This window comes from Euleptes europaea, chromosome 16, assembly GCF_029931775.1.
Source record: "Euleptes europaea isolate rEulEur1 chromosome 16, rEulEur1.hap1, whole genome shotgun sequence".
In the NCBI taxonomy this organism is placed as follows: domain Eukaryota; kingdom Metazoa; phylum Chordata; class Lepidosauria; order Squamata; family Sphaerodactylidae; genus Euleptes; species Euleptes europaea.
The window spans coordinates 47,674,676-47,699,088 of record NC_079327.1 but is presented as its reverse complement, the minus strand read 5'-3'; the positions used below and the strand labels follow the sequence as shown (position 1 = coordinate 47,699,088).

Below are 24,413 nucleotides of genomic sequence, written 5' to 3'. Positions count from 1 at the left end.
TATCATAGACATCAAACAAATTTGCATAAATATAGGTTGTGAAATGTTTTCCAGTGAGTCTCAGAAAATAGTTTGTATAATCTCTTATTGCAACTATTAAGCAGAATAAAAAAAAATCGAGAATACAAAATATGCAAGACAGTGCCAGTCCTAAAGAGCTTACAATGTACAAAATATGAGGAGGCAAATTAAAATATATTAAGATTCGTAAAAGTCTTGTTACAGCTATAAGCTCACTGTGCTATATTAAGTACAAATACATAATGAATAAAGTAGCTCCATGCACCAAGAACTTCACCAACTGAAAATGTTTTATACGCAAGAATTGAAACAATGTACAATAAAGGAAAATTATTTAACCACTGCTTAAAGGGTACATCTGGAAGGAGAAAACTTTAAAAGGAGAGATGAATTAGGAAATGGTTATAAATAGCCAGTACAGTCATAAACAGAACAATATTTACAGCTATACTATGGAATGACTTGTGAGATGAAATAGACAATGGTACAGAAAATGTCCTTCACCTGCAATGGTGGCATTGCAACAAATACAAGATCAGGAATGAAATCAAATTTGCAATAGAGCAAAGGTGCAGAGTTGGGTCCACCAATCATAGGCAAATATAGAGAAGAATAGTTAAACCTTGTCAAGTATTAAAAGAAACCTTATAAATGACATAGGAAGACATGGATTAAAATAAAATGTTTAAAATAACAAATTCAAATTTTACAAGTTGATAGGGGTTTGTATCACCAATAATTTGAGAAAACAAAGCATTAACAGAAACATTATCAGTATAGCCAAGGGAGACAAGTAGCTGTGTTTCTATTTACAATATTTGGATTGGATCCAAACTTCTAAAAAACCAAGACGTACAGAGAATTATCTTTCTCCTGCTTCCCTCTTCTCTCAGTAGCCACTTGCATCCTCCAAAAAGCTGTTTCAAAAGGTTAGGGACCCTTCAAAACAACATGCCGTTTGGTAAAGGGTTGGTGATGACGATGCTGAAACAATTAGGGGGAAACTGGCTGATCGCCACTAAGAACAAACAAAAGTGCAAGCTAGAGTGAGAGAAGGTGATCTTTGCTGACCCCTCCCCCCCCATTTCTTGCTGCATACCTTCATACTGTATGACATATTGTTCTGGAAAGTCCCTCAATCCTTGTGTGTGTGTGTGTGTGTGTGTAAAGTGCCTTCAAGTTGCAGCCGACTTATGGTGACCCCTTTTGGGGTTTTCATGGCAAGAGACTAACAGAGGTGGTTTGCCAGTGCCTTCCTCTGCACAGCAACCCTGGTCTTCCTTGGTGGTCTCCCATCCAAATACTAACCAGGGCTGACCCTGCTTAGCTTCTGAGATCTGATGAGATCAGGCTAGCCTGGGCCATCCAGGTCAGGGCCCCAATCCTTAGCAGAGACTTTTTGATGGAATGCAGGAGACAGCTGAGGGAAGGTGGAGAAAAATCTTCTTACATGAACTCACTCAATTTATGGTAGCTTGAATCCAATTCACTGTTTAGGCCATAAAATTAAACATTTTCATAATTAACTAGAACACTTTCAACATCCAGAGGTCTGCTACACTATTCCTTTATAGTCAAATAAAGTGTGCAAGAGTTTTGTAATGTTAACATCCCAGTCCTGAATGTGGAAGCAAGTTCTAGATATTCTGTTTAAAAAAAACTTCCTGTTTACAGGCTTATGCACACGTAATGCAATTCGGGCTTGAAAGCTTACTTCCAAGAAAGCTCAGGATGATGGCACAAATGAATTAACCTCTTCATTAGATTTTACTGAAGACATCCACAAGTATCTGTCATGGATACCACAAAGCAGATTCTAGAATTTAAACCTGAGAACCAGTTCCAGTATACAAGACACTACAGTACCCATAAGCTGATTTCTAACTAGAACCATTTTCCTCTCCTTCCTGTCTCCTTCAGAATTTTATGGAATGATTATTGATAAGCAGTGTATTTTATCTAGCTATCTGAAAAATCACATTTACACCAGAAGGTCTTATTTAGAGAATTTCCCTCTTTCATCTTGGATGACAGTTTTGATTAACTGTATACATCTTACCAGCCCTTCGCTTGGTTTGATGTTTGCTAGCTGGATCACTTCCAGGTGAGCAGACTGAGAAACGAGAGGATCAGATGATAGTGAGATTATGTGGTCACAGACACTAGAGAGAGTCTTGCACTAGACACAAAAAAGGAAGATTATAGTAAATACTCTGCTCAGGAAAAGTGAAGACTAATTACATAAAATATCCAACAGCAACCATAGTGTGTAATGTTAAAAAAAATCCTTATTTCTTGTCTAGATTTGTATATTATAGGCTGACACATTGCATCTAATAGTGCTACAAGGTTTTCATTTTCTGGTAGGAGTTTCAGAAAGGAATAGCCGTTTATTACCTATATGTTATCTGACTACACAGAGGTACCAGTCTTTATTTCCTAACTTTAGAAAGACATTAAACATGCAAACATTAAACATGCAAAAACCAAAGGGCTAAAGCAGTGGTTCTCAACCTTTTTCGAGTCACGACTCCCTTTTACAATTGCCAAGTAACCTGTGACCCTCGTCACATTTGCATAAATTTGCATAAATGACATTTTTAATAGGATAAAGAAAACACATTTTTTTTGGCAGTCCAGGGTATCCATATATATAATTACTTTAAATTTTAAAGTTTAAAACAAACAAGCAAACGGTACTACCACCTGTTGCGCAGCGACTGTGACTGTGTGGCGCGGCAACCTTTCCTGGCACGGAGGAAAGAGTGCCTCTGAGCATGCACTGCGTTCCTTGTCCTCCCCTCTCTCCCCAAAAACTCTTCCAAGCAGGCCGGGGCTCTCGCGAGGAAACCCCCTCTCTTGTGACTGGGACACTGCTTGTGCACAGAACTGCAGTTATCCCTCAAAGCGGAGTTCCGTTTAATCATCTCACGAGAGCGAAGGGCCAGGAAAGAGCTGAGGGCCGCTTATCCCGCTCGGACTTTTCGTGCCTTTTTCTCCCCTCCGCCAGTCACCACTCCTTCTGCGCCTCACTAAACCTGTGCGCTCGAGGGGGAAATCCCAAACTGCGCATGCACCTCGACTCTCTCCCCCTTGGCCTTGCCAGAGCGGAACTGATGACTCAGGGCAGAGCGGTGTGAGGGTCTGGTATTCTTTGCTTCCCTTCCCCACTTTGTTCTTTGCCTATCTCTTTGAACTCGTAAAAGCAGTTCACACCTCCCCGCAACCCGGCGCCTCTGCTGTCTTTCCCAGGTGCCCTCCCCTGCCGCGCTTCCTGTGAGCACTCCCTCAGGCCGAGTCCGGCCTTGAAGATCTGATAGCCCTAGCAGCCTCGCTGGGACCCGTTTGATGTTTTGTATTGCACCAATCTATCTTGTAACTTCCCATAACATCAGTGTGAACCCTAGTGCCCTGGAATAGATATATTTTGTAACCCGGCTATGCCAATTTACTTGCAACTTTGAATCCGTGTCTGTCTCACCTGTCTGAAGCCTTCAATAAATCTATTGTTTCTGCTTTCAAGCCTGAGCAGTGATTTTGCGAAGTTAGCCCAGGGAGTTGGGAACTCTCACATTAAGTTGCAAGTCTCTGCCTTGTCGCTCTGCAGCTGTACCTTAAGGGACTGTAATGCCAGGCGACGGGGATCCCTCTTCTCCTCCGGGTACACCGGAGAAACCCGAGGTCCCGGAGAAACCGGACCCTAAGGAGGAGGATGTCAGGCGGAAGGTGCCCGGTGCCCCACACCCGAGACCGGACTTGGGTACGAAGCCCAAGAACACCTTTAACTCCTGGCTGGACTCTCCTAAGGGCTGGTCGCTTTCCCGGACTGAGGCGAAGCACCGCCGGCTGGGGTTGTCCGGTACGGGACTCGAGGACGACCCCGCGCGTAGGGAAGTCCTGATGGACGAGGAACGGAGACAATGGCAGGAGGAACGCCAAGCCATGCTGGAGCGGATGGATGCCATGCAAACCGTGATGGGGGAGATGGCAGCCGCCATGGACGCACTGAAGGTACGGCCTCCCCCCGGCAACGCTCCGGATGGAACGCCGGCGACTCCTCCCGCTCCTCCCAGCGCTCCGGCCCGCCGTGACCTGAAGATCACGTATGATGGGTCGGGAGATCAGTTAACTTTCTTTATGGTCCAAGTGGATATTTTTATGAGGGAACAGGCCCGGACCTTCACCTCGGAAGAGTCCCAGGTCCAGTATGTGGCCTCCCTCCTGCAAGGCGAAGCGGCCGCGTGGATGGTGTTACAGTACGAACTCCGCTCTCCTGTGCTGCGGAATCTGGATGAGTTTATGGTCGCGCTCCGCAACAGGTTCGAGGACCCGAACCTGGGGGAGCGGGCTAAGGCCACTCTGATGCAACTGCGCCAAGGGACTAAGTCGGTGGCGCAGTATGCGAGTGAGTTCCAGTCTCTGTCGAGCAGAATTCTGGACTGGAGCGAAGCTACCCGGGTACAGTGCTTCAGGGAGGGACTAAACCCGGACCTGCAACATTGGGCCTTCATGCAAGGCAATCCCCCGGACGTCGAAGGCTGGGTGCGCCACGCCGCCGACATCGAAAATCGGAAACAACTCTTGACCCTGTCCAGACAACGCTCCGGCCGCGATGCTAAGCCGAAAGGGGACAGGCCGGGTGGTATCAAGGATCCCCGTACCCCAGGGGTCCCCTCGACGGCCGAACGGCGCAAGCGTTTCAAAACCGGGGTGTGCTTGGTGTGCGGTGGCAAGGGCCATTTTGCCTCGCAATGCCCGTTCCGTTCCGGACGCCCGGCTACCCCTCGCCCAGCCCCGGCCGAACCGGAGAAGACCCCGGCGGAAGGCCAACCTCGACGCCGCAGCGGCGCTCCCGGACGCCGGAGCGCACCCACCGCCCTACACACAAGCGCTCAAGAGGACGCCTCCATCTCCACTGGTCCATCGGGACCTCGGATTACAAATGCAGCTTTTGACTCGGCCGAGTCACGGATTACAACTACCACGTCTCCTTCATCCAGTGAGGAGGAAGAGTGGGAGATACCGGCAAAAAACGCCGTCGGTCTGCTGTAAGGGGGGCTCCTCAGCAGACCGCTCCCGTTGTTGTGCAAGGAGCTCCACCGATGGTAAGCGCCCAAGAGGACAATGTGTATATTCGGGCACACCTCTCGCTGCCCAAGGGGGGTCCGGTTTTAGAATTTCCCGCCTTGGTAGACTCCGGGTGCGCCCGCACTTTGATTAGCGAGGAAGCCGCCAAAAAGTTAGGCGTCCGGCGCAAACTACTCCCAGGTCCCCTCCGCTTTTCCCAGATGGACGGTAGCGACTGTAAGAAGGGACCTGTGACTCACCGTACCGCTGCGGTGATTATGGCGGTGGGGGAACATTGGGAACGCTTATATTTTACTATTGCCCCCATAGTCGCCCCCATAGTTTTGGGGATGAATTGGTTACAGGGGCATAACCCCTCAATCGACTGGGTCAAGCGAACCCTCACGTTCCCGGAGGACCCTTGCGGGGCGCACGACAAGGACCGAGTGCTTTGCACCCCGGCCGCCGCATTGGTGGGATCCTTCCCCCAAGTCACCCCTCCACCCCGCCTTCCCGCGGAATATACCCAGTTCGCGGATGTATTTGATGTGAGGGAATGTGACGAATTGCCCCCACACCGGGACACTGATTGTGCTATTGAAATTGTGGGGGAAGGCAAGTTGTCCAAAGGGAAGGTTTACCCCATGAGCCCCAACGAAAAGGCGGTGCTGCGGGACTATCTGGACACCAACCTGGCGAGGGGTTTCATTCGCCCCTCCAAAGCCCCGTACTCCGCTCCCGCCTTCTTCATTAAGAAAAAAACGGGGGACTTAAGACTGTGCATTGACTTTCGTAGACTGAACGCAGTCACCCAGTCTAACGCTTACCCCCTCCCTCTCATTCCAGACCTTCTTGCGCAACTAAAAGAGGGCCGAATCTTCACTAAACTGGATTTGGTAGAAGCCTACCACCGCATCCGCATTAAGGAGGGGGACGAACCCAAGACGGCCTTTTCCAGCTGTTTTGGAATGTTTGAGTACCTTGTTATGCCTTTCGGACTTTCAGGGGCCCCGAGTGTTTTTATGCAATTAATCAATGAGGTTTTACATGATTTGTTGTTTCGGGGGGGGGGGTGGTATTTCTAGATGACATTCTCATTTATTCTGAAACCATGGAGGAACACGTTAGGTTGGTTCGCGAGGTCCTCCAACGCTTGCGGGAACACAAGCTGTATGCCAAAGTATCCAAATGCGAATTTCACCAGCCCTCCATCACCTTCCTGGGTTATGTCATTTCCCACCAGGGCTTGGAAATGGACCCCGAAAAGGTTCAAGCCGTGCGGGATTGGGAACCCCCCACCACACGCTGCCACCTACAACAGTTTTTGGGGTTTGCCAATTTCTACCGCAATTTCATCCCCAATTTCGCGCAGGTGGCCCTTCCCCTCACTTCCCTTTTGCGTACCAAGGGGAAGGGAGCGAGCGCCGCTCTGCCCTCGGCCCGTTTGCAGTGGTCTCTTCTCTGTCAGCAGGTGTTTGACGAGCTTAAATTGCTTTTTTCGTCAGAGCCGGTTTTAGCCCACCCGGACTGCACCAAGCCTTTCGTGGTTCAGGTGGATGCCTCCGACGTGGCCATGGGGGGGGGCCCTACTGCAGAGGGACGGGGAAGGGAAGTTGCGGCCATGCGCCTACTTCTCCAAAAAATTCTCCCAATCGGAAATCAATTGGGCTATTTGGGAGAAGGAGGCGGCAGCGGTAAAACATGCCCTCACCATCTGGAGGCATTTCTTGGAGGGGGCCGAATTCCCGTTTGAGGTGTGTACCGACCACAAGAATTTGGAGGCCCTCAAAGGGGCTAGGAAACTCAACGCCAAACAGATTCGGTGGGCCCAGTTTTTCGCCAAATTCCGCTTCACCCTCAAACATGTCCCCGGAAAGGAAAATGCTCTGGCGGATGCCCTGTCCCGACTTCCCCAGTACCGCAATGATTTTGACCGCCCCGTGGACTCCCTTTTCACCCCAGAACAACGAGGGGAAATCCCGGGGCTCGCTGTCACTACCCGCTCACAAGCCCGGCTGCCAGAGAATCCCATGCTCAAGGGTATCCCGGAGGCCTTTCAGCAAAGGCTCCGGGACGCATCCCGGCAGGAAATGGAGCAACAGATTCTCCCTACGGGCATGGAGCAAAGGGACTCCTGGTGGGTACAGGGGGGAAAACTCTACGTCCCAACTTCTCTCCGCAAGGAAGTTCTGGGACTGTTCCACGGGGCCAAACTGGCAGGTCATTTTGGTTTTGTCAAAACACTGCACCTGGTGAGAAGACAATTTTGGTGGCCAGGTATGAGAGCCGATGTAGAATTGTACGTGCGCAGCTGCCCCACCTGCGCTACGGCCAAGAAAAGAATGGGAAAACCCCCTGGACTATTAAAACCCCTGGAGAGTCCCACCCGACCCTGGGAGGTGATCGCCATGGACTTTATCACCGACCTACCTCCCAGCCGGGGTAAAACGGTTCTATGGGTGATCACGGACCTTTTCTCCAAACAGGCCCACTTCGTTCCCTGCGCCGGACTCCCCTCGGCCCAGGGATTGGCTAAGTTGTTTGTCACTCATGTCCTCAGACTACACTCGGTCCCTAGGAAGGTCCTCTCCGACAGGGGGGTCCAGTTCGTCGCCAAATTCTGGCGAGCCTTCCTAAAGTTGATGGGGGTGGAAGAACAGGGTCTCTCCTCAGCTTACCACCCTCAGACCGATGGTCAAACGGAACGGGTAAATGCAGTGGTCGAATGTTATCTCCGTTGTTATATCAATTACCACCAGGACGATTGGGTGGATCTGCTGCCATTTGCTGAATACGCCTATAACAATGCCCCCCACTCCTCCACAGGTTTCAGTCCTTTCCGCGTAGTGTACGGAACGGAATTCGGTCCTTTTGGTTCCGCTCCCGTCACCCCTGAGCTCGAAACAGTCCCCGAGGTCCAGGAGTGGGCACGAGTAGTCCAGTCTACCTGGCCCTGGTTGCTCAAAAATCTCGAACGTGCCAAGAGCAAATACAAGGAACAAGCCGACAAACATCGATCCCCGGGCTGGGAACTCAAGGTGGGGGAGCAGGTCTATCTCTCCACTAAGAACCTGCGCTCCCTCCGACCCTGCAAAAAGCTCAACGATCGATATGTGGGCCCTTTTCCCATTACCCGGGTGATCAATGAAGTCACTGTGGAACTCGAACTCCCTAAGACCCTTAAGGGCGTCCATCCCGTCTTTCATATAAGCCTTCTCAAACCGTACGTTGCGGCCCCCCAGTTCCACCCCCCTCCGAAACCTGAGGTTCCTACGGTTGTGGGAGGGGACACCCATCTGGAAGTGTCTAAAGTGTTGGATTCCAAATGGAAAAAGGGGAAATTGTTCTATTTTGTCCGGTGGAAACATCTGGGACCTGCACACGATGAATGGGTGGCAGCCCCACACATGGCGGCCCCCCACCTGGTACAAGATTTCCACACCGCCTATCAATATAAGCCCCGTCCTCCTGACCTTGCGGGAGGGGGGCCTTAAGGGGGGCAGAATGTGAGGGTCTGGTATTCTTTGCTTCCCTTCCCCACTTTGTTCTTTGCCTATCTCTTTGAACTCGTAAAAGCAGTTCACACCTCCCCGCAACCCGGCGCCTCTGCTGTCTTTCCCAGGTGCCCTCCCCTGCCGCGCTTCCTGTGAGCACTCCCTCAGGCCGAGTCCGGCCTTGAAGATCTGATAGCCCTAGCAGCCTCGCTGGGACCCGTTTGATGTTTTGTATTGCACCAATCTATCTTGTAACTTCCCATAACATCAGTGTGAACCCTAGTGCCCTGGAATAGATATATTTTGTAACCCGGCTATGCCAATTCACTTGCAACTTTGAATCCGTCTCACCTGTCTGAAGCCTTCAATAAATCTATTGTTTCTGCTTTCAAGCCTGAGCAGTGATTTTGCGAAGTTAGCCCAGGGAGTTGGGAACTCTCACAAGCGGAACTGATGACTCAGGGCAGAAAAGCAAAGCCACACTACAGACATGTGCACTTGGATTCCAGGCTGAAGCTCCCGCCCCACCTGAGCGCGGCTAAAAGTAAAAACAATGTGGCTGTAGCGGCCTCAAGGGGGACCGCCCTCTTCTCCTCCGAGACCTGAACTGGCCAAGCCAGGGGAGCTTCCTCGGCCTCCCACACATCCTGCCGCATCATCCGCCCAGCGCAGGTGCGACCACGCCCAGGGCTGGCCCGCCGGCCTCTCAGCTGGGCAGCAGGGCTACAGCTAGTGTGCGGCAGCACGCCGCCGCGTTTCTGCAGCCCGGCTCCTTCTGGCTGTCAGTCGGCCAGTTCCTCACCTCTCTGCTTGGGGTCTTCCCTGCCCTCGCGGACGGATCAGGGTTACAGGGCGTCTGGGTTAGTCCTGAACAGCCCAGGATGTTGGCTGTCCCAGGACAGTGGCGGCGACCCCCCAGAAAACACTTCGCATCCCCCTTGGGGGTCCCGACCCCCAGGTTGAGAACCACTGGGCTAAAGGATGTTTTCTGGGACAGAAATCTTGGCTCAGCTCAGACGATTTTGAAAACCATGTAGTTACAGGCTTGTATACAGCCCCACAACAGCAGGTCATCTTTCAACTTCCTTTTTAGTGCTAAACTTAGGGCCGAACTAGATGGGAGTGCGCCCACAGGTCTGACCTGTGGATGGGGTCCACAGCGCAGTGGACTGATATACTCTTGTTATGACCCAGGATACCTACTCAACTGCTGAAACAGCTGCAGGGGTGCAGTCATTTTGGCACTTGAAAAGGTGTGTGTGGGGGAGACAAGAGTGCTACAGCCCACCACGCTGTGGGCCCAGTCAGGATCAGGCCCTGGTGGCATTTTTAAATCACCTTAAAATAGTGGCAGCATCCATGGGGTCAGACCTGTGGACACAGTCACATCTAGTTCGGCCCAATATCTGTCACAACATCAGAATTAGCTACTATGTTAGCATTTTAGTTCCAAACCAGACTCAGAAACTCATTTCAAACTGGGGGTTGTTTTGGTTTTGGTTTCTTTAGTTCTGGTTTGAAAGAAAAACCAATGTTTTCCAATTTGGTCACCACAGCAATCTATAATGAGCATAAAATGAAAACTGAAATGTAATGTTACACATTAGGGGGGAAATCCATTATTAATTGTAAAATCTGCAAAAAAAATGTCTTGCATCCAAAGCTGTATCCTTTTGTTTTGAAGAATATAAAGCTGTACCCTTTTGTTTTCAAAATGAACCTGAAGCCCACTTGCACAATGGCCCAAAGCAGAATCTAATAATGAACACTGTACTTTTACGCATCTTAAACAACTCTTAATTAGAAGCCAAATCACACTGCCTGTTTGTAAAATATTTTTCTTGCTTCAACCAACTATAACATAAATAAGCCAAATATTCTTATAATTTTTTAAAAAAAATATGTACATATAAATGTTGCATTTACTGACATATTTATTGTATATTATGTATGTACACTGGATACAACATTTCCTAACAAATATTTAAGTTTGCATACTCAATGTCATCTCTAAATAGTTATACAATTTTGTTCCAGCTTTTAAATATTTTTCCTGTAGTAATGAGGTTGATTATACGATGTTTAATATATTACCTGGAATGTGAATGGGTGGAAGGCAAAGAGTAACGATCACTCGGTTCTTGAACTACTCTCAACTTGCCACATTGTTATGCTCCAGGAAACTTGGTGTACCAGAGACCTAGATGTGGCTGGTTTCTGGGCCTTCTCTTCTCCGGCCATTAAAGGCATAGGGAGTGGTCGGCCTAGGGCTGGTATAGCTTGTTTGATCTCCAGTAGTCTTCCGGGGGTGTCTTGCACCCCTTTGAAAGTCTCATCCTACCATCTAGTACTCGTCCTGGAATTAATCTCTTCTGGATATACCATTATAGTGGTGAATATTTATAGCCCCCCATTGTCAACAGAAAGGGAGATTGAGGACCATTGGAAAGAATTTGGGGAGACTGTAGAGGACCTCCAGCGGACCTATCCGGCTGCAATAATGCTTATTGGCGGGGATTTGAATGCTAGGATAGGCGCCTCCGACGCACACCTGCTTCCCAGATGAACTGGCACTTCCTCTGCCCTGGTTTCAGCGTTTGTCAAAGGATTTGAAGATCAACCAGGCAGGGAAGTGGTTAGCCGCCTTGGCACTTGCACAGAATTTGGTCTTTTTAAATGGTGTAGTCTCCCCAGACAAACCAGGGGACTTTGCATGTTACACACCAAGGGGCACTAGCGCCATAGACCATTTTCTGATATCCCGCGAATTTTTCCCTCTGGCACAAGATCTCCATGTGGGGAGTATATGGGGGGCGACCACCTCCCAGTACACCTCACTCTCAAAATAGCTGTTAGAGGCAGATCTGGAAGGCCGGCAGTGTGGATGGAGAAAGACGATATAAGATGGATTAGAAGTGGTCGTAAGAATCCCCCAGTTGTATCTACGTGGGTGGCAGAAATTCAAAACATTTTAGACACCGGTTCTACTGAATCGCCTCCCTCAATGGATTCCGCATTGCCTTAATCCACACTTTACTCTGATCTACTTAATCCCTTCGTGGACTGCTACACACTAGTAAGGAGAATTACAAGAGAGCATCTGGCAAGACCAAAGAACTGCCGGTGGTCAAATCTTTGGTATGATGCTGATTGTCATTTGGCCAAGAGATCCATCCAAGCTAAACTACGGTGCTACAGGCGCCTGGGGAAGCGAGAAGACCTGATGGAATTCTTCCACCGTAAAAAAGCCTACAAAGACCTAATTAAAAGGAAAAAAGAGATTGAGATCACCCAGAACTGGGAAAAGCTTGCGGCCATTGTGAAGGCTGGAGATGTGAACGCCTTTTGGAAACTTGTTAGACCGGTTCGCCAATTTGATTGATCTATGGCTATCCCCCCAATGAGATGGATGGAACATTTTTCAGCCCTGTACTGGTCCTCTGAGTGCCCAGCGGAGGAGAAGGAAACTAAGGAATTGCTGGCCTTAACACCAGACTGGCCACGCGTCTCCCCAAAGACCATGTTGGAGCAACTTAACCAAATGAAGCGAGGAAAAGCAGCGGGTCCAGATCTGATTCCCTTGGAGCTTTTTCTAGTAAACCCCGAATGGTGGGCTGCTCGTTTGGCCCCCTTCTTCTCGGATATTAACCAAACAGCTATCATTCTGGAGATTTGGAGGACAGCTACAATCGTGCCAATCCACAAAAGCGGTGATGCCAGCAACCCTGGGAATTATAGGCCGATTAGTCTTATCGCCATCCTGTGTAAGATCTACTCTGCACTCCTCTTGGAGAGGCTACAGCAGGGGTGGGGAACCTCGTTTTGTCCGGCCCCCGGCCCGCCTGCCGAGGCCGGGAGCTCCACGGCCCACCTGCCGAGGCCGGGGAGCCCCGGGCCACTGTTAAGTGCGTGGGTTTGTGTGTGTGTGTGGGGGAAGCCTCCCACCCTCTTTCCTTCCTTCCTTTTTTTCCCTTCCTTCCTCCCTTCCTTTCTTCCCTTCCCTTGCTGCGCCGCCGCCAAAGGGTGGGAGGCTGCAGGAGGGTCCCCCGCCAGCCCTCCCTGTGCTCTATTTCCTGGCCTGCGCGCTTGCCGCGCTGCCGCGGGAGGGTCCCCCCCCAGCCCTCCCCGTGCTCTATTTCCTCGGCCTGGGTGCTTGTGTATGTGCGTGTGTGCGCAAGATCCCCGGGCCGCTGGTGAGTGCGTGTGTGTGTGTGTGGGGGAAAGCCTCCCACCATCTCCTTCCTTCCCTCCTTCCTTCCTTTCTTTCCCTTCCCTTGCTGCACCGCCGCCAAAGGGCGGGAGGTCGCGGGAGGGTCCCACGCCAGCCCTCCCCGTGCTCTACTTCCCAGCCTGCGCGCTTGCCACGCTGCCGCCGGAGGGTTTCCCCCAGCCCTCCCCGTGCTCCATTCCCTCGGCCTGCGAGGTTGTGTATGTGTGTGCGTGCGTGAGATCCCCGGGCCGCTGGTAAGTGCATGCGTTTGTGTGTGTGTGTGTGGGGGGGAAGCCTCCCACCCTCTTTCCTTCCTTCCTTTCTTTTTCTTTCTTTCCTTCCTTCCCTTCCCTTGCTGCGCCGCCACCGAAAGGCGGGAGACTGCAGGAGGGTCACCCACCAGCCCTCCCCGTGCTCTATTTCCCGGCCTGCGTGCTTGCCGCGCTGCTGTGGGTCTACCCCCCAGCCCTCCCGTTGCTCCATTCCCCCGGCCTGCGTACTTGCTGCGCTGCCGCCGGAGGGTCCCCCCCAGCCCTCCCCGTGTATGTGCTTGTGAGCGCGAGATCCCCGGGCTGCTCGTGAGTGTGTGTGTGTGTGTGTGTGGGGGAAGCCTCCCACCCTCTTTCCTTCCTTCCTTTCTTTCCTTCCTTTCTTACTTTCCTTCCTTCCCTTCTTCCCTTCCTTCCTTCCTTCCCTTCTTACCTTCCTTCCTTCCTTCCTTTCTTTCTTTCGCCCTGCCCTACCCTGCATAGCCTCTCCTAGGTTTGCAAACCTCCAGGTGGTGGCTGGAGATCTTGCAACCCTAGCCTCTTTTTCCCCCTCCCCCACGCCAGGAGATCTATGGCTGGTATGGCCCCCGAACGATGTTATAAATGTGCAAATAGCCCTTGGCAGGAAAAAGGTTCCCCACCCCTGGGCTACAGAATTAGCTTGACGAAGAGGCCTATCTCCACCCTGAACAGTGTGGTTTCCATCGAGGTACCTCTATCACAGACTATTGTCTGACCCTCCTTCAGTTGGCCTCTAAGTATTCAAGTCGCCCGAGGGGATGTTTATATGCGGCCTTTAAGCGCTGCATTTGATTCTATCTCCCGACACAGACTTTGGAAGAAACTGATGAACACCAGCATAGACCGCAGACTCCTGGTTTTGATTATGGCCCTTTACTCTAGAACAACAGCCTCAGTGCGGGTCGATCCCAGTGGTACACTGACAGATTCTTTCCCAGTTCAAAAGGGGGTAAGACAGGGATGCCTGCTTGCTCCCTCTCTTTAACATCTTTATCAATGATTTGGTGCCACACATAAAAGAGGGAGCAAAACACCCCCTGTATCTGGCTGGTCAGCCCATACCACTTTTATTATATGCGGACGATGCGGTCTTGTTGGCGACATCAGAACTGGGGCTGAGGTCCCCAACAATCTCTTCTTGGAATATTGTGAACAAGAAGCACTCACTGTGAATTACGCCAAGTAAAAGGTGCTTCGCTTTTCTGCCACCAAGAGAAGAGGCTCCCAGTTTAAGGTCAAAAATGGACAACTCGAATGGGTTTCCACCTTCCGCTACTTGGGCATTGTCTTCAGTTACAACCTATCTTGGTCTGCCCATTTGGACCATGTGAAGAAGACAGCAAGATCCCCCACTGTAATGGTAGAGAGGTTTTTTCGAACCAAGGGGGCCAATCTGCCATTGATGTCTTTAACGCGAAGGTGGTTTTCCAGATTCTGTATGGAGCAGACATTTGGATTTCCGGCGTGGATGAGAAGCTAGACTGCCTTTTGAACAATTTTCTCAGGAGAATTACTGGAACTCCGAGGTGTGTTGCTGGGCCTGCCCTCTGTATGGAATTGGCCCAACCCTCGCTTGAGGCATGTGCGTGGAGGAGAGCAATTAAGCTTAGGTTTAAGTTGCCGGATGACAATCTCCAGTCCCAGGCTGTTTCTCCATCTTACTCTTAAGGACCCGGCCCCCAACCCCTGGCTGAATCTGTTAGCGGAAAAACTAAAAGTACTGGGACTCCCAATCTTTACTCCCTCTGACAACCTGGTTCCATTTCATTTAGCAGCAATCTTGAAGAGATTGAAGGAGTTAGATTGGGCCAGTATGGTTGGGAGGGCCAGACGTACTTGCTCCGGTCTAGTCTTGGGACTCCCCCCACCAGAGAAGCTTCCAAAGTTCCACTCTACGGTTTCAATCTTCTCACATCTTCAGGCTCTCTTTTTAGCTTGTTTAAATGCCTTTCCATCCATGGTCATGTTGGGCAGATATACCGGGATACCTTTTCTGGACCGTCTCTGCCCATGTAACATGGGCAAAATTGAAACGTTGGACCATTTGATGCTCCATTGTCCTCGCTGGTCTCAAGATAAAGATGCTCTTATTGCTCCAATCCTCACCAGCTTGAACCTCCCTCTACATGCCTGGGTGTTGCCTTTTTTGCTTGGCGACTCAACTAATGGTGCAGCCACATCGAATGTTGCCCGCTTCTTGGCCAGAGTGGCTGCTCTTAAGAAGAAAGAACTCTCAACGCCTACCTCTGGCAACTTTTAGTCAGTTTGCTCTGCCCCCAGTTTATTTTAGTTAGGAATTTTACCTATTGGGCTGATGCCTAATTTTTAGCATTGTTAACTTAAGATTGTATTATACTATGTATTATGCTTCCCATCCTCCCTCATCTTCCCCTCCCTTCCTTTCGTCCTCCCTTGGTCCAAGACTGCGGTCATAGACCTAATAAATTATTATTATTATTATTATTATTATTATTATTATTATTATTATTATTATTATTGTTTAATACATTACAGACCTTTATCAGACATTCTGTTTTAGTAGGTAGCCAATGGCATGCTTTGTAATATCTCTTACATTATGAATAGAAAAACTTCTGATTTTAATGGTAATTTAAGATTCCAAATTGCTACAATAGTTCTACACACCATAGTCTAGAACCATTTTGTCTTTCCACAAATCCACCACATAAGGATGAAATGTGCTCTACCTGCTGTGCAAAACCAACAATGTGTTTTCATCTTCAGTCACCTCCAAGACGGGAGATACCACAATTTATCATTTTAAAACTGTTCTCCCTTTTGTTTGGACTGATAAGGTTTTTTTTTACGTTGGACCAGTTGATAGACTATGATGATGACTTTGTCATGTTCTTAGCTCAGGTCTAAATGTGTACGTGTGTGCAAAGTGCCGTAAAGTCGCAGCCGACTTATGGCGACCCCAAACAGTTTTCAAGGCAAGAGATGGTCAAAAGTGATTTGCCATTGCCTGCCTCTGTGTAGTGATCCCAGACTTCCTTTGTGGTCTCCCATCCAAGTACTCACCAGGGCCAACCCTGCTTAGTTTCCAAGAGTTAACGAGATCAGGCTAGCCTGGGTCATCTAGGTCAGGGTAAGGTCTAGCTATGATTTGTCAACTTCTGTTGAAGTTGTTCTGCTAAATCAACTTGTTTTGCCAAAGCAATGGGATATGGCCTTAAACTTTATACCTGTTCTCTCTATGGATTTTAAGTTGCAACTTATTCAACAAAAAAATTAAGTTTAGGATATACTGGACACCACAGCGATGCTTTAGCAAAGGACTGAGTAAAATGTCTACCTACTGGCACAGTAACTCACAGGACCTTAAACATATGCCTTGGGACATGTCCAATTATTCAGTTTTTCTGCAAGGAAGTTATTACTCAGATAAATTATGTATTAGAATGTTCATTGATTTTTACTTTTAAACTATCTGCCTGTCTTTTGGAGGCTAACTGATGGTTAACGATAATGGGCATTCTGGTCCCTTACTACAGCTAAACAATTTGTATTGCAACACTGGAGAGATAAATGCCCACCTCCAGTAAATTAATGGATTGAGGACCTTGAATCGCTATCAATATTTGAATGCATGGCAAATAGATGACAATTGTGTATGGACTTATTTTTAGATATTTGGAAACATTTTACAGAATCTTATGTGTAGATCGACACAACTGTTATATTTTTGCCTCTACTTTATATATACTTTTTCCTTTTCTTTTTATTTAGTTGTTGGATTTTGAGTTTTCCCCCTTGTTCTTTTTATTTGTTTTTGAATTTTTAATAAACTAACATCTTTATTTTGTATAAAACTTATTTAAAAAGCAGATCCTGTAGTACATATAAGATGACAAGTATCATTGCTTAACTCATATCCTAAGCGATAATTCAATCAATACTTAAATTTTAGAATTTTTTTTAGAAAATAGTTCTTTTCTCTGGAACTACATATTGCTTATCAGAAGTCCCATCCTAATGACTGCATTGATAATTCAGTTAAAAAAAACCTAACATTTTTATAAGGAATCACCTTGTTACCGGTAATCAAATCTATGTATGTTAAAGAACGAATTACATTCCAGTTTTGGAATGCAAGTAACAGTTGCTTAGGTAAAAATTCTTTATCTCTAATGTCCAAAGCAAATGGAAAAAAGGGTGGAGAGAGTTTAGTGCTAATTCTGTTCCATACTTTCAATATATAATTTCTACTACAGTTGTCATCCTCATAAAATTTCTGTTTTTCAATTTTTTTTAGCCAAGGAAATGTATATAACTACAAATTCCTGCTCTGTTGAGGGACTGGTCTTCTTGTGCTGTCATCCAATCTACTATCCATATAGTTCTAACTGCAGTATAATAACACATTATATTAGGAAGACCACATCCTCCATTTTCTTTTTTTACTTTGTAAGATTGTTGACTTTATTCTACTTTCCTTCCTTCCAGTATAATTCTGCTAATCATTTTTGGCCATTCCTTTAAAATTTGAACTCAGGACATTAATCAGCATGAACTTCATGATAGCTCCCAGAAGGTGATACTTTTTAAACTGCTACATTATTTCTCTACTAAAGAAGATCTGCTAAGTCCTCTTCACTGGAGAGCTGGAAAGAGACTTCTTTTCCCATTTCAAGATTTCTCTAAAGAGGTGGCAAACCAAAGAAGAAATTTCTGGTGAACAAAAATACTAGGCAGGTAGAAGAATTTTGAATATGTCTTCAAATATTTGATTACTATATATATATTAAGCCCAACAACCACTTTAAAGAAACTATAGGTGTTGTGAGCTACAGTTGCCGCTAAAAGATGAATCCAGTCTTAGAAATCAGATACTTCACCTAGTACTGAGAAGTGAATGGAAAATCTTTTGGATTCTGCTGCAAAAGAAGAAGCAACATTTGCCCATTGAGCAGTAGAAGATAAATTCCAGAGTATATACAGATCTTTCCTAGAACTTTATGAATACTAAACCAGCAGAAAACTGCTACTATTATTCTATCTTTTCTAAAGTTTTTCTTAATCTAATGTTTTTTGTTTTTTTTTGGGGGGGGGGGAATCCAAAACTTAATAAAAATCTTAATTAAAAATATTTAATTTTTTCCAAAATCAGTATCTCAAAATATCTAATAACAGTATCCAACTAAAAATTTAACTTTGATATCTCTAGATTAAAACTTAATGCTTCAGTTTTTACTAGGTTTATTTTATTGCCAGATATCAGTATATTCTTGAAGACTAACAGCTCATTACTTTCTGGCAGGGTATGAGCTTTCGTGAGCCACAGCTCACTTCTTCAGCTCATTACTTGTTCATTCTGGATCAGTAATATAGATTGCTATGTCATCTGCAAAAGATTTACTTGTTTGTATAACTTCTTGCGTATATCCCCTTTATCTGGTTATTATGGCAAATAGAAATAGCAGTTGTAGAGAGAAAATGTCCAATAAAGCAGAACAGGAACAGCCTTACCTGCTTCCTTAAATAGTATAAAAGACTCCGAGATTAACAGCCCAATCCTGAAAGGGGGGGGGGCAAAATCTGCGGCAGCCAGGAGTGCCATCTCCTCAAAGGATTCCCTGCTGCCACGGAGGCCAAAAAAGTTTAAAAATTAAAAAAACAAAAAAAGGGGGGAATCCCCCATTGCCTCCAACGGGGCTGCACCACCAAAAGAGGTGGCAAACCGCTGCAGCATGAGGGAGTGTTCCTGGGGCAAAAGGGGTGAAGAAGCTGCCCAATGGCAGCTCCTCCCCCAGGAACGCCCCCCCCAAGCTGGTGCAGGCTTTCCCTTCTGGGAAAGCCCTGCCGGCGTGGCTGCACTGGTGGCTCCCAGATGCCAGCGTGTTTGCCCTTGTGCCAGCATAGGTGCCATCTTATACCATAAGGTGGTACGTACACCAGCGTGAGGTCACGCCGGCTCCTAAGGTGCTTCACTCCCTGCTTCAGGAATAGGCTTTAAGCCATTTAATCTTAACCTTGCTTTGTCACACAAATCCTCTTTGATTTAAATAAATCTGCCTTGAAATTGTACCATTTATTCTACTAAGCCACATTGTGCCCAGAATTTTGTAATCATAATTAAGTAAATATATTGGACAATAAGAGTTATGCAAAATTTTATCATTTCCTATTTTAGGTATTAATACAGTTTCTAACCAAGAAGCAGAGAATGCCTGTCTATTGTGTTACTTGCTTTGATGCCAGAGGTGTGCTGTGACAACAGCTATATTTACTTAGTAAATGTCCTTGAATTTCTAAAGAGGCTGAATAGTAGCAACTTGTATTCATGTGTCCCACTGTGAAACTGAGAAATTTGTGAAGTTGGGATCAAATTGCGATGTGGAAGTAGACATCTTTGTGATCAACAGGGGTAAATCAAGCTCCCAGTGTCAAGACAGGCACAGCAGATTTTAGGCTTACCATTCTAAGCCTCTTGAGTCTGATGCAGAGCTTGACAGGTTCAAGTATAGGTTGAAATGTGTGAAGTATCTAAGGTTTTTTTTAAGTGTGTGAAGTACCTGAGAACAGAACCTTTCTCCTCTTGAAGAGGTTCACATTATTTCCATTGCCTCTTTCTCCAGAAGGGAGTGGATCTCAAAGAGGAGTGTAGGGTTGGGTTAATATACTTGAATATTCTTTAAGGGACAAGGAGGTCCACAATCACCGTCTGTGGAACCGCTGGTCTTCTAGGGCAACCAGGGTTAAAAGGAAAACTCCTCTCTTTGATAAGTTTTACCTGGTCCTATAATAGTCTTTTCAAGGTCGTTTTTAAGGCTTTCAGGGCACTACTAACAAAGTTTCTTCATCTTCTTTCTTTCCATCTGAAATATGTGTAACCTCTTCAGCATCAAATTACATCCTCTCAAATGTGAGGTGAAAAACGTGGAAAAACTTGGAATATGAATATCCCTTAGCAAACAGAGTTTCACTGAAGTCAGTGTTTAAAAGATTCCTTCAGTTTTTCTTGATTTTAGATAGTTCCAAATATGGGGGGGGGGATGGCCCACAGGCAGGAAACAATCAATTTACATCCCAATTTCCAAGAAAGGAGATGTCAAAGATCACAGCAACTATCGGGCCATCGCATTAATTTCTCACGTAAGTAAAGTGATGCTCAAAATCTTACAACAAAGACTGTTACTGTATATGGAATGAGAAATGCCAGATGTTCAAGCTGGATTCAGAAAAGGAAGAGGCACTAGAGATCATATGGCAAATTTACGTTGGTTACTGGAGCATACGAGAGAATTTCAGATGGAAATCAGCTTGTGTTTCATAGATTACAGCAAAGCTTTTTACTGTGTGGATCATGAAAAGATATGGCAGGTTTTAAAGGAAATGGGTGTGCCACAACATCTGATTGTTTTGATGAGCAACCTGTACTCTGGACAAGAGGCCACAGTTAGAACAGAATAAGGAGAAACAAAATGGTTTCCAGTTGGCAAAGGTGCTAGACAAGGTTGTATTTTATCTCCCTGTCTCTTCAATCTGTACGCAGAACACAAACATTAGGAAAGCTGTATTAGATTTAGATGAAGGTGGAGTGAAAATTGGGAGAAGGAACATTAACAGTTTGAGAAACGCTGATGGTAATACGTTACTGGCAGAAAATAACAAAGACTTGAAACGACTACTGCTGAAAGTTAAAAGAGAAAGTGGCAAAGCAGGACTACAGCTGAACATCAAGAAGACAAAAGTAATGACTACTGGAGAATTACTCAACTTTAAGGTGGCCAATGAGGAAATTGAAATTGTTCAATTGGTTCCATCATCAACCAAAAGGGAGACTGCAGCCAAGAAATCAGAAGGAGATTGAGACTAGGAAGGGCAGCCATGAAGGAGCAGAAAAGATTCTTAAGCATAAGGATGTCTCACTGGCAACCAAGATCAAGTTAATTCATGTCATAGTATTCCCTATTACTATGTATGGGTGTGAAAGCTGGACAATGAAGAAAGCTGATAGTTAGAAAGTAGATTCCTTTAATATATGGTGTTGGAGGAGAGTATTATGGATACCATGGACTGCCAAAAAAAAAAAAAAAACCACCAGAGGGTTATAGATCAAATCAAGCTGGAACTGACCCTAGAAGCTAAAATGACTAAACTGAGGTTACCGTACTTTGGTCACATTAGGAGAAGACAAGAGTCACTGGAAAAGACAATTATTCTAGGAAAAGTTGAAGGCAGCAAGAAAAGAGAAAGACCCAGCAAGAAATGGATTGACTCTATAAGGAAACCACAGACTTCAATTTGCAAGACCTGAGCAAGGCTGGTAAAGATAAGACATTTTGGAGGACATTGATTCATAAGGTTGTAATGAGTCGGAAGCGACTTGCCGGCACTTAACACACACATTTTCTTGCCCTGACATGGATGACCCAAGCTAGCCTCAGATCTCAGAAGCTAAGCAGGATCAGCTTTAGTAAGTACTTGAATGGGAGACCTCCAAGGAATACCAGGTTTGTTATGCAGAGGAAGGCAATGGCAAAACACCTCTGTTAGTCTCTTGCATTGAAAACCCTAATGGGTCACCATAAGTCAGCTACAACTTGATAGCACATTACAAACAGACAGTATTTTCTCAATCTACTTAATTATTCCAAGTTTGATATATTATGTCCAAATTAAGCAACATTATCAAAGCAGCAGAGGAATATTAATGGAATTAGCCAGTGTTACTTACCACATGAAGTATCTTGTTTTCTGTTTCATATACTGTGCAGTCCTGAAACCAAAAAAATTAACAACGATTAATTTAAATAAAGCAAATATTTTGTGAAAAATTACTTGCTTTTCAGTGCATCAAAGACAGTTAAATTTATCAATAACAGAATAATTTATTTTGATTTCATATCTCCTCAAGGCATTCCATTTGAATTCTGTTGCCAGCCTTTCCATAACGACATCATCTGATAGTGATAAACCTTAAATCCTACACAAACTTACCTGAAACAATGTCACATTGAAACAATGTTGACAGCTGGACATAATAAAAACTACCCTTTAATAGTAGAAATTGGCAGTTGAAACTTCTCATGGCATGAAGTTAAATAATGTCACCTGATAATTGCTTGCTGATCAAACTAATGTTAAAGGGACAGCTGGGGGTACTAGTTTAAACGCTGGCAGCTCTACAATGGAATCAGTGGAATTTCTGATTGGATTGGCCTATAATGTGATTTAGGTTGTGGACAAGCTGTTTCAAGTTTATTTTATTTGTTGAACATGAGCAGGACTTATCTATTTGGATGTAAAACAGGATATCAGGAATTTCAGCTTGAGAGTGCTGGATGCTCCATGAAGCTTCTCTGATACATAGACAGAAGCTTATCAAAAACAACATGCATCACCTGTGGGTAGCCCAATGACTCTGACCTTCTAGCACTGCAGTTATTGCTTGATCATTGTGATTGGTAATCTTAACTTTCCTTTCATTGGCCAGCTAATACGAAATTTAGATTTCAGTCTAACTATTTGCCTGGCTTGTTAGCTAAGGTCAGATGAGAGGTGAAGTAAAGTGTATTAGGAGACTGAAGGAGCTGTTTGTGTTCTGAGTAAATGTGCTTGATCTTCAGATAAATGGCTAGCAAGGCTGTACTTCCTGATGCTTCTTTGTTCAGAGGAAGCCACAGGGCCTGAAGCAATCTTATAAATAGCTTGAGACAAAGGGACTATTCGTGCAACTTATATAAACGTCAGAATCCTGCCTGGCTTTATATCATGCAAAAGTTGATACAAGAATGTTTTTGGGTCCCCCCCTCCCCATTCTATCACCTTTTGATTTTTTACATACCTTTCTAACTTTTAAATGCAAGGCTGTTCACAATAGGACAATTTGGAAGACATTAATTCATATGGTCACCATAAATTGGAAGTGACTTGATGGCACTAAACATATACACATAATTTTACGATTTTCCTTTGCTAATATCTTTTCCGTAATATAAGGCTGTGTCTGAACACTCTGGCTATCTACAGGAAGACAGCCCTAGTAACACTATTTGTTTCCTGTTAATACTGGTCTCTCTCTTACTCATTATATGGGGGGATTAGAACTGTCACAATTCATCACCCTCTCAACCCTCCTTTCCTCCTTTCTCTACGCATGGTATGAGAAGATAACTTCACGCTTGGATGTGAGGTATTCTTGCATACTTAAGGGGGAAATCCCTTCTTCTCCAGTGCCTCACAGAAGGTTTGGGGTCTCTCATCAGTAGTTCTGCTATCAATCAGGGTGCCTAGCTTTCTGACTGCCTCCCAGTGCCCTGATTCACTTGAAGGTGGTGTGAGAACCTCTGTTTAACCCCCTAGCTTCAACTATCCCTCTAGAATGGATAGGATATGCTACTTCTGTGTGACTGAGTGATCAGGCATGTGGGTGTGAGTTGACAGCAGTAAGTCCACACCAGGATCTTTAAAAACAGCTTTAATAAATAAGCATGAGTTCTGCATAAGTCAAGCACAGATAAATGGGAACAAATCGTAGTACAGCTAGAGTTGTTGCAATTACTAAAAAGAAACCAAAGAGAACATATCTTGCTGATCCTAAACTGAACATTCACAATCTTCCCCTGAGAAATGGATGAAAGGCTGCAGAGGCTCAACACAGACTGTACCCTTTGTTCTCCTCATTCCTCATCCTTGGCATGCTCTGCCAAGCTAAACTGACCATTTTAACCCTTTACCTCCTGCGCAGGATCTTTCTGGATCCAAACAGAACTCTATGGGTTGGTTATCAAGTTAAATAAATTATTTTTCCATTGCACCAATTGTTCTTTTGCTTTTTTCTTGTGCTGGTTATTGGTGTAGCCCTCTTTTTTGCATTCATGTACCTTCCAATCATACCATCCAATATTAGGTAAATATTATACTACCATTAGGAATATAAGCACCCTGAACTGGATAGCTTAGGCTAGTCTCATCTTGTCAGATCTCAGAAGCTATGCAGGGTCGACCCTGGCAAGTATTTGGATGGGAGACCTCCAAGGAATACCAGGGTTGTGATGAAGCGGCAAGCAACGACAAACCACTTTTGAGTGTCTCTTGCCTTGAAAACCTCACTAGGGGTCACCATAAGTCAGCTGTGACTTGAGGGCAAAAAGTGAGAGGATACAACCATTTCAACAATATTGCACTAAAGGAAAAGGTTTGCAGTCTAGGGGAACTCCTTTTATTAGGGGAACTTTTTTAATCAGTCTAGGGGAATTCTTGAAGGCTTCGCCACCGCTTGGTAAGAAATCTGCCAATGGCTTATATGTATGACATGTATTTTCATGAATTTCAGAATTTGTTACATTATTCACATTTAATAAT

At 45.8% G+C, this 24,413-nt stretch overlaps 1 protein-coding gene across 6 annotated transcripts in view; it reads right to left on the bottom strand.

Moving 5' to 3' along the window:
* The window catches only part of CNKSR2 (connector enhancer of kinase suppressor of Ras 2), a 227,681-nt gene that overhangs the window by 124,624 nt on the left and 78,644 nt on the right, over positions 1 to 24,413 (bottom strand). For all 6 annotated transcript variants that reach the window (XM_056861670.1, XM_056861672.1, XM_056861671.1 and 3 more), the window contains exons 5-6: positions 21,784 to 21,825; positions 2,081 to 2,200 (exon numbers count right to left, since the gene is read on the bottom strand). In XM_056861670.1, the coding sequence (XP_056717648.1) occupies positions 2,081 to 2,200; positions 21,784 to 21,825 (162 nt within the window). The remainder of the gene's footprint in view (positions 1 to 2,080; positions 2,201 to 21,783; positions 21,826 to 24,413) is intronic.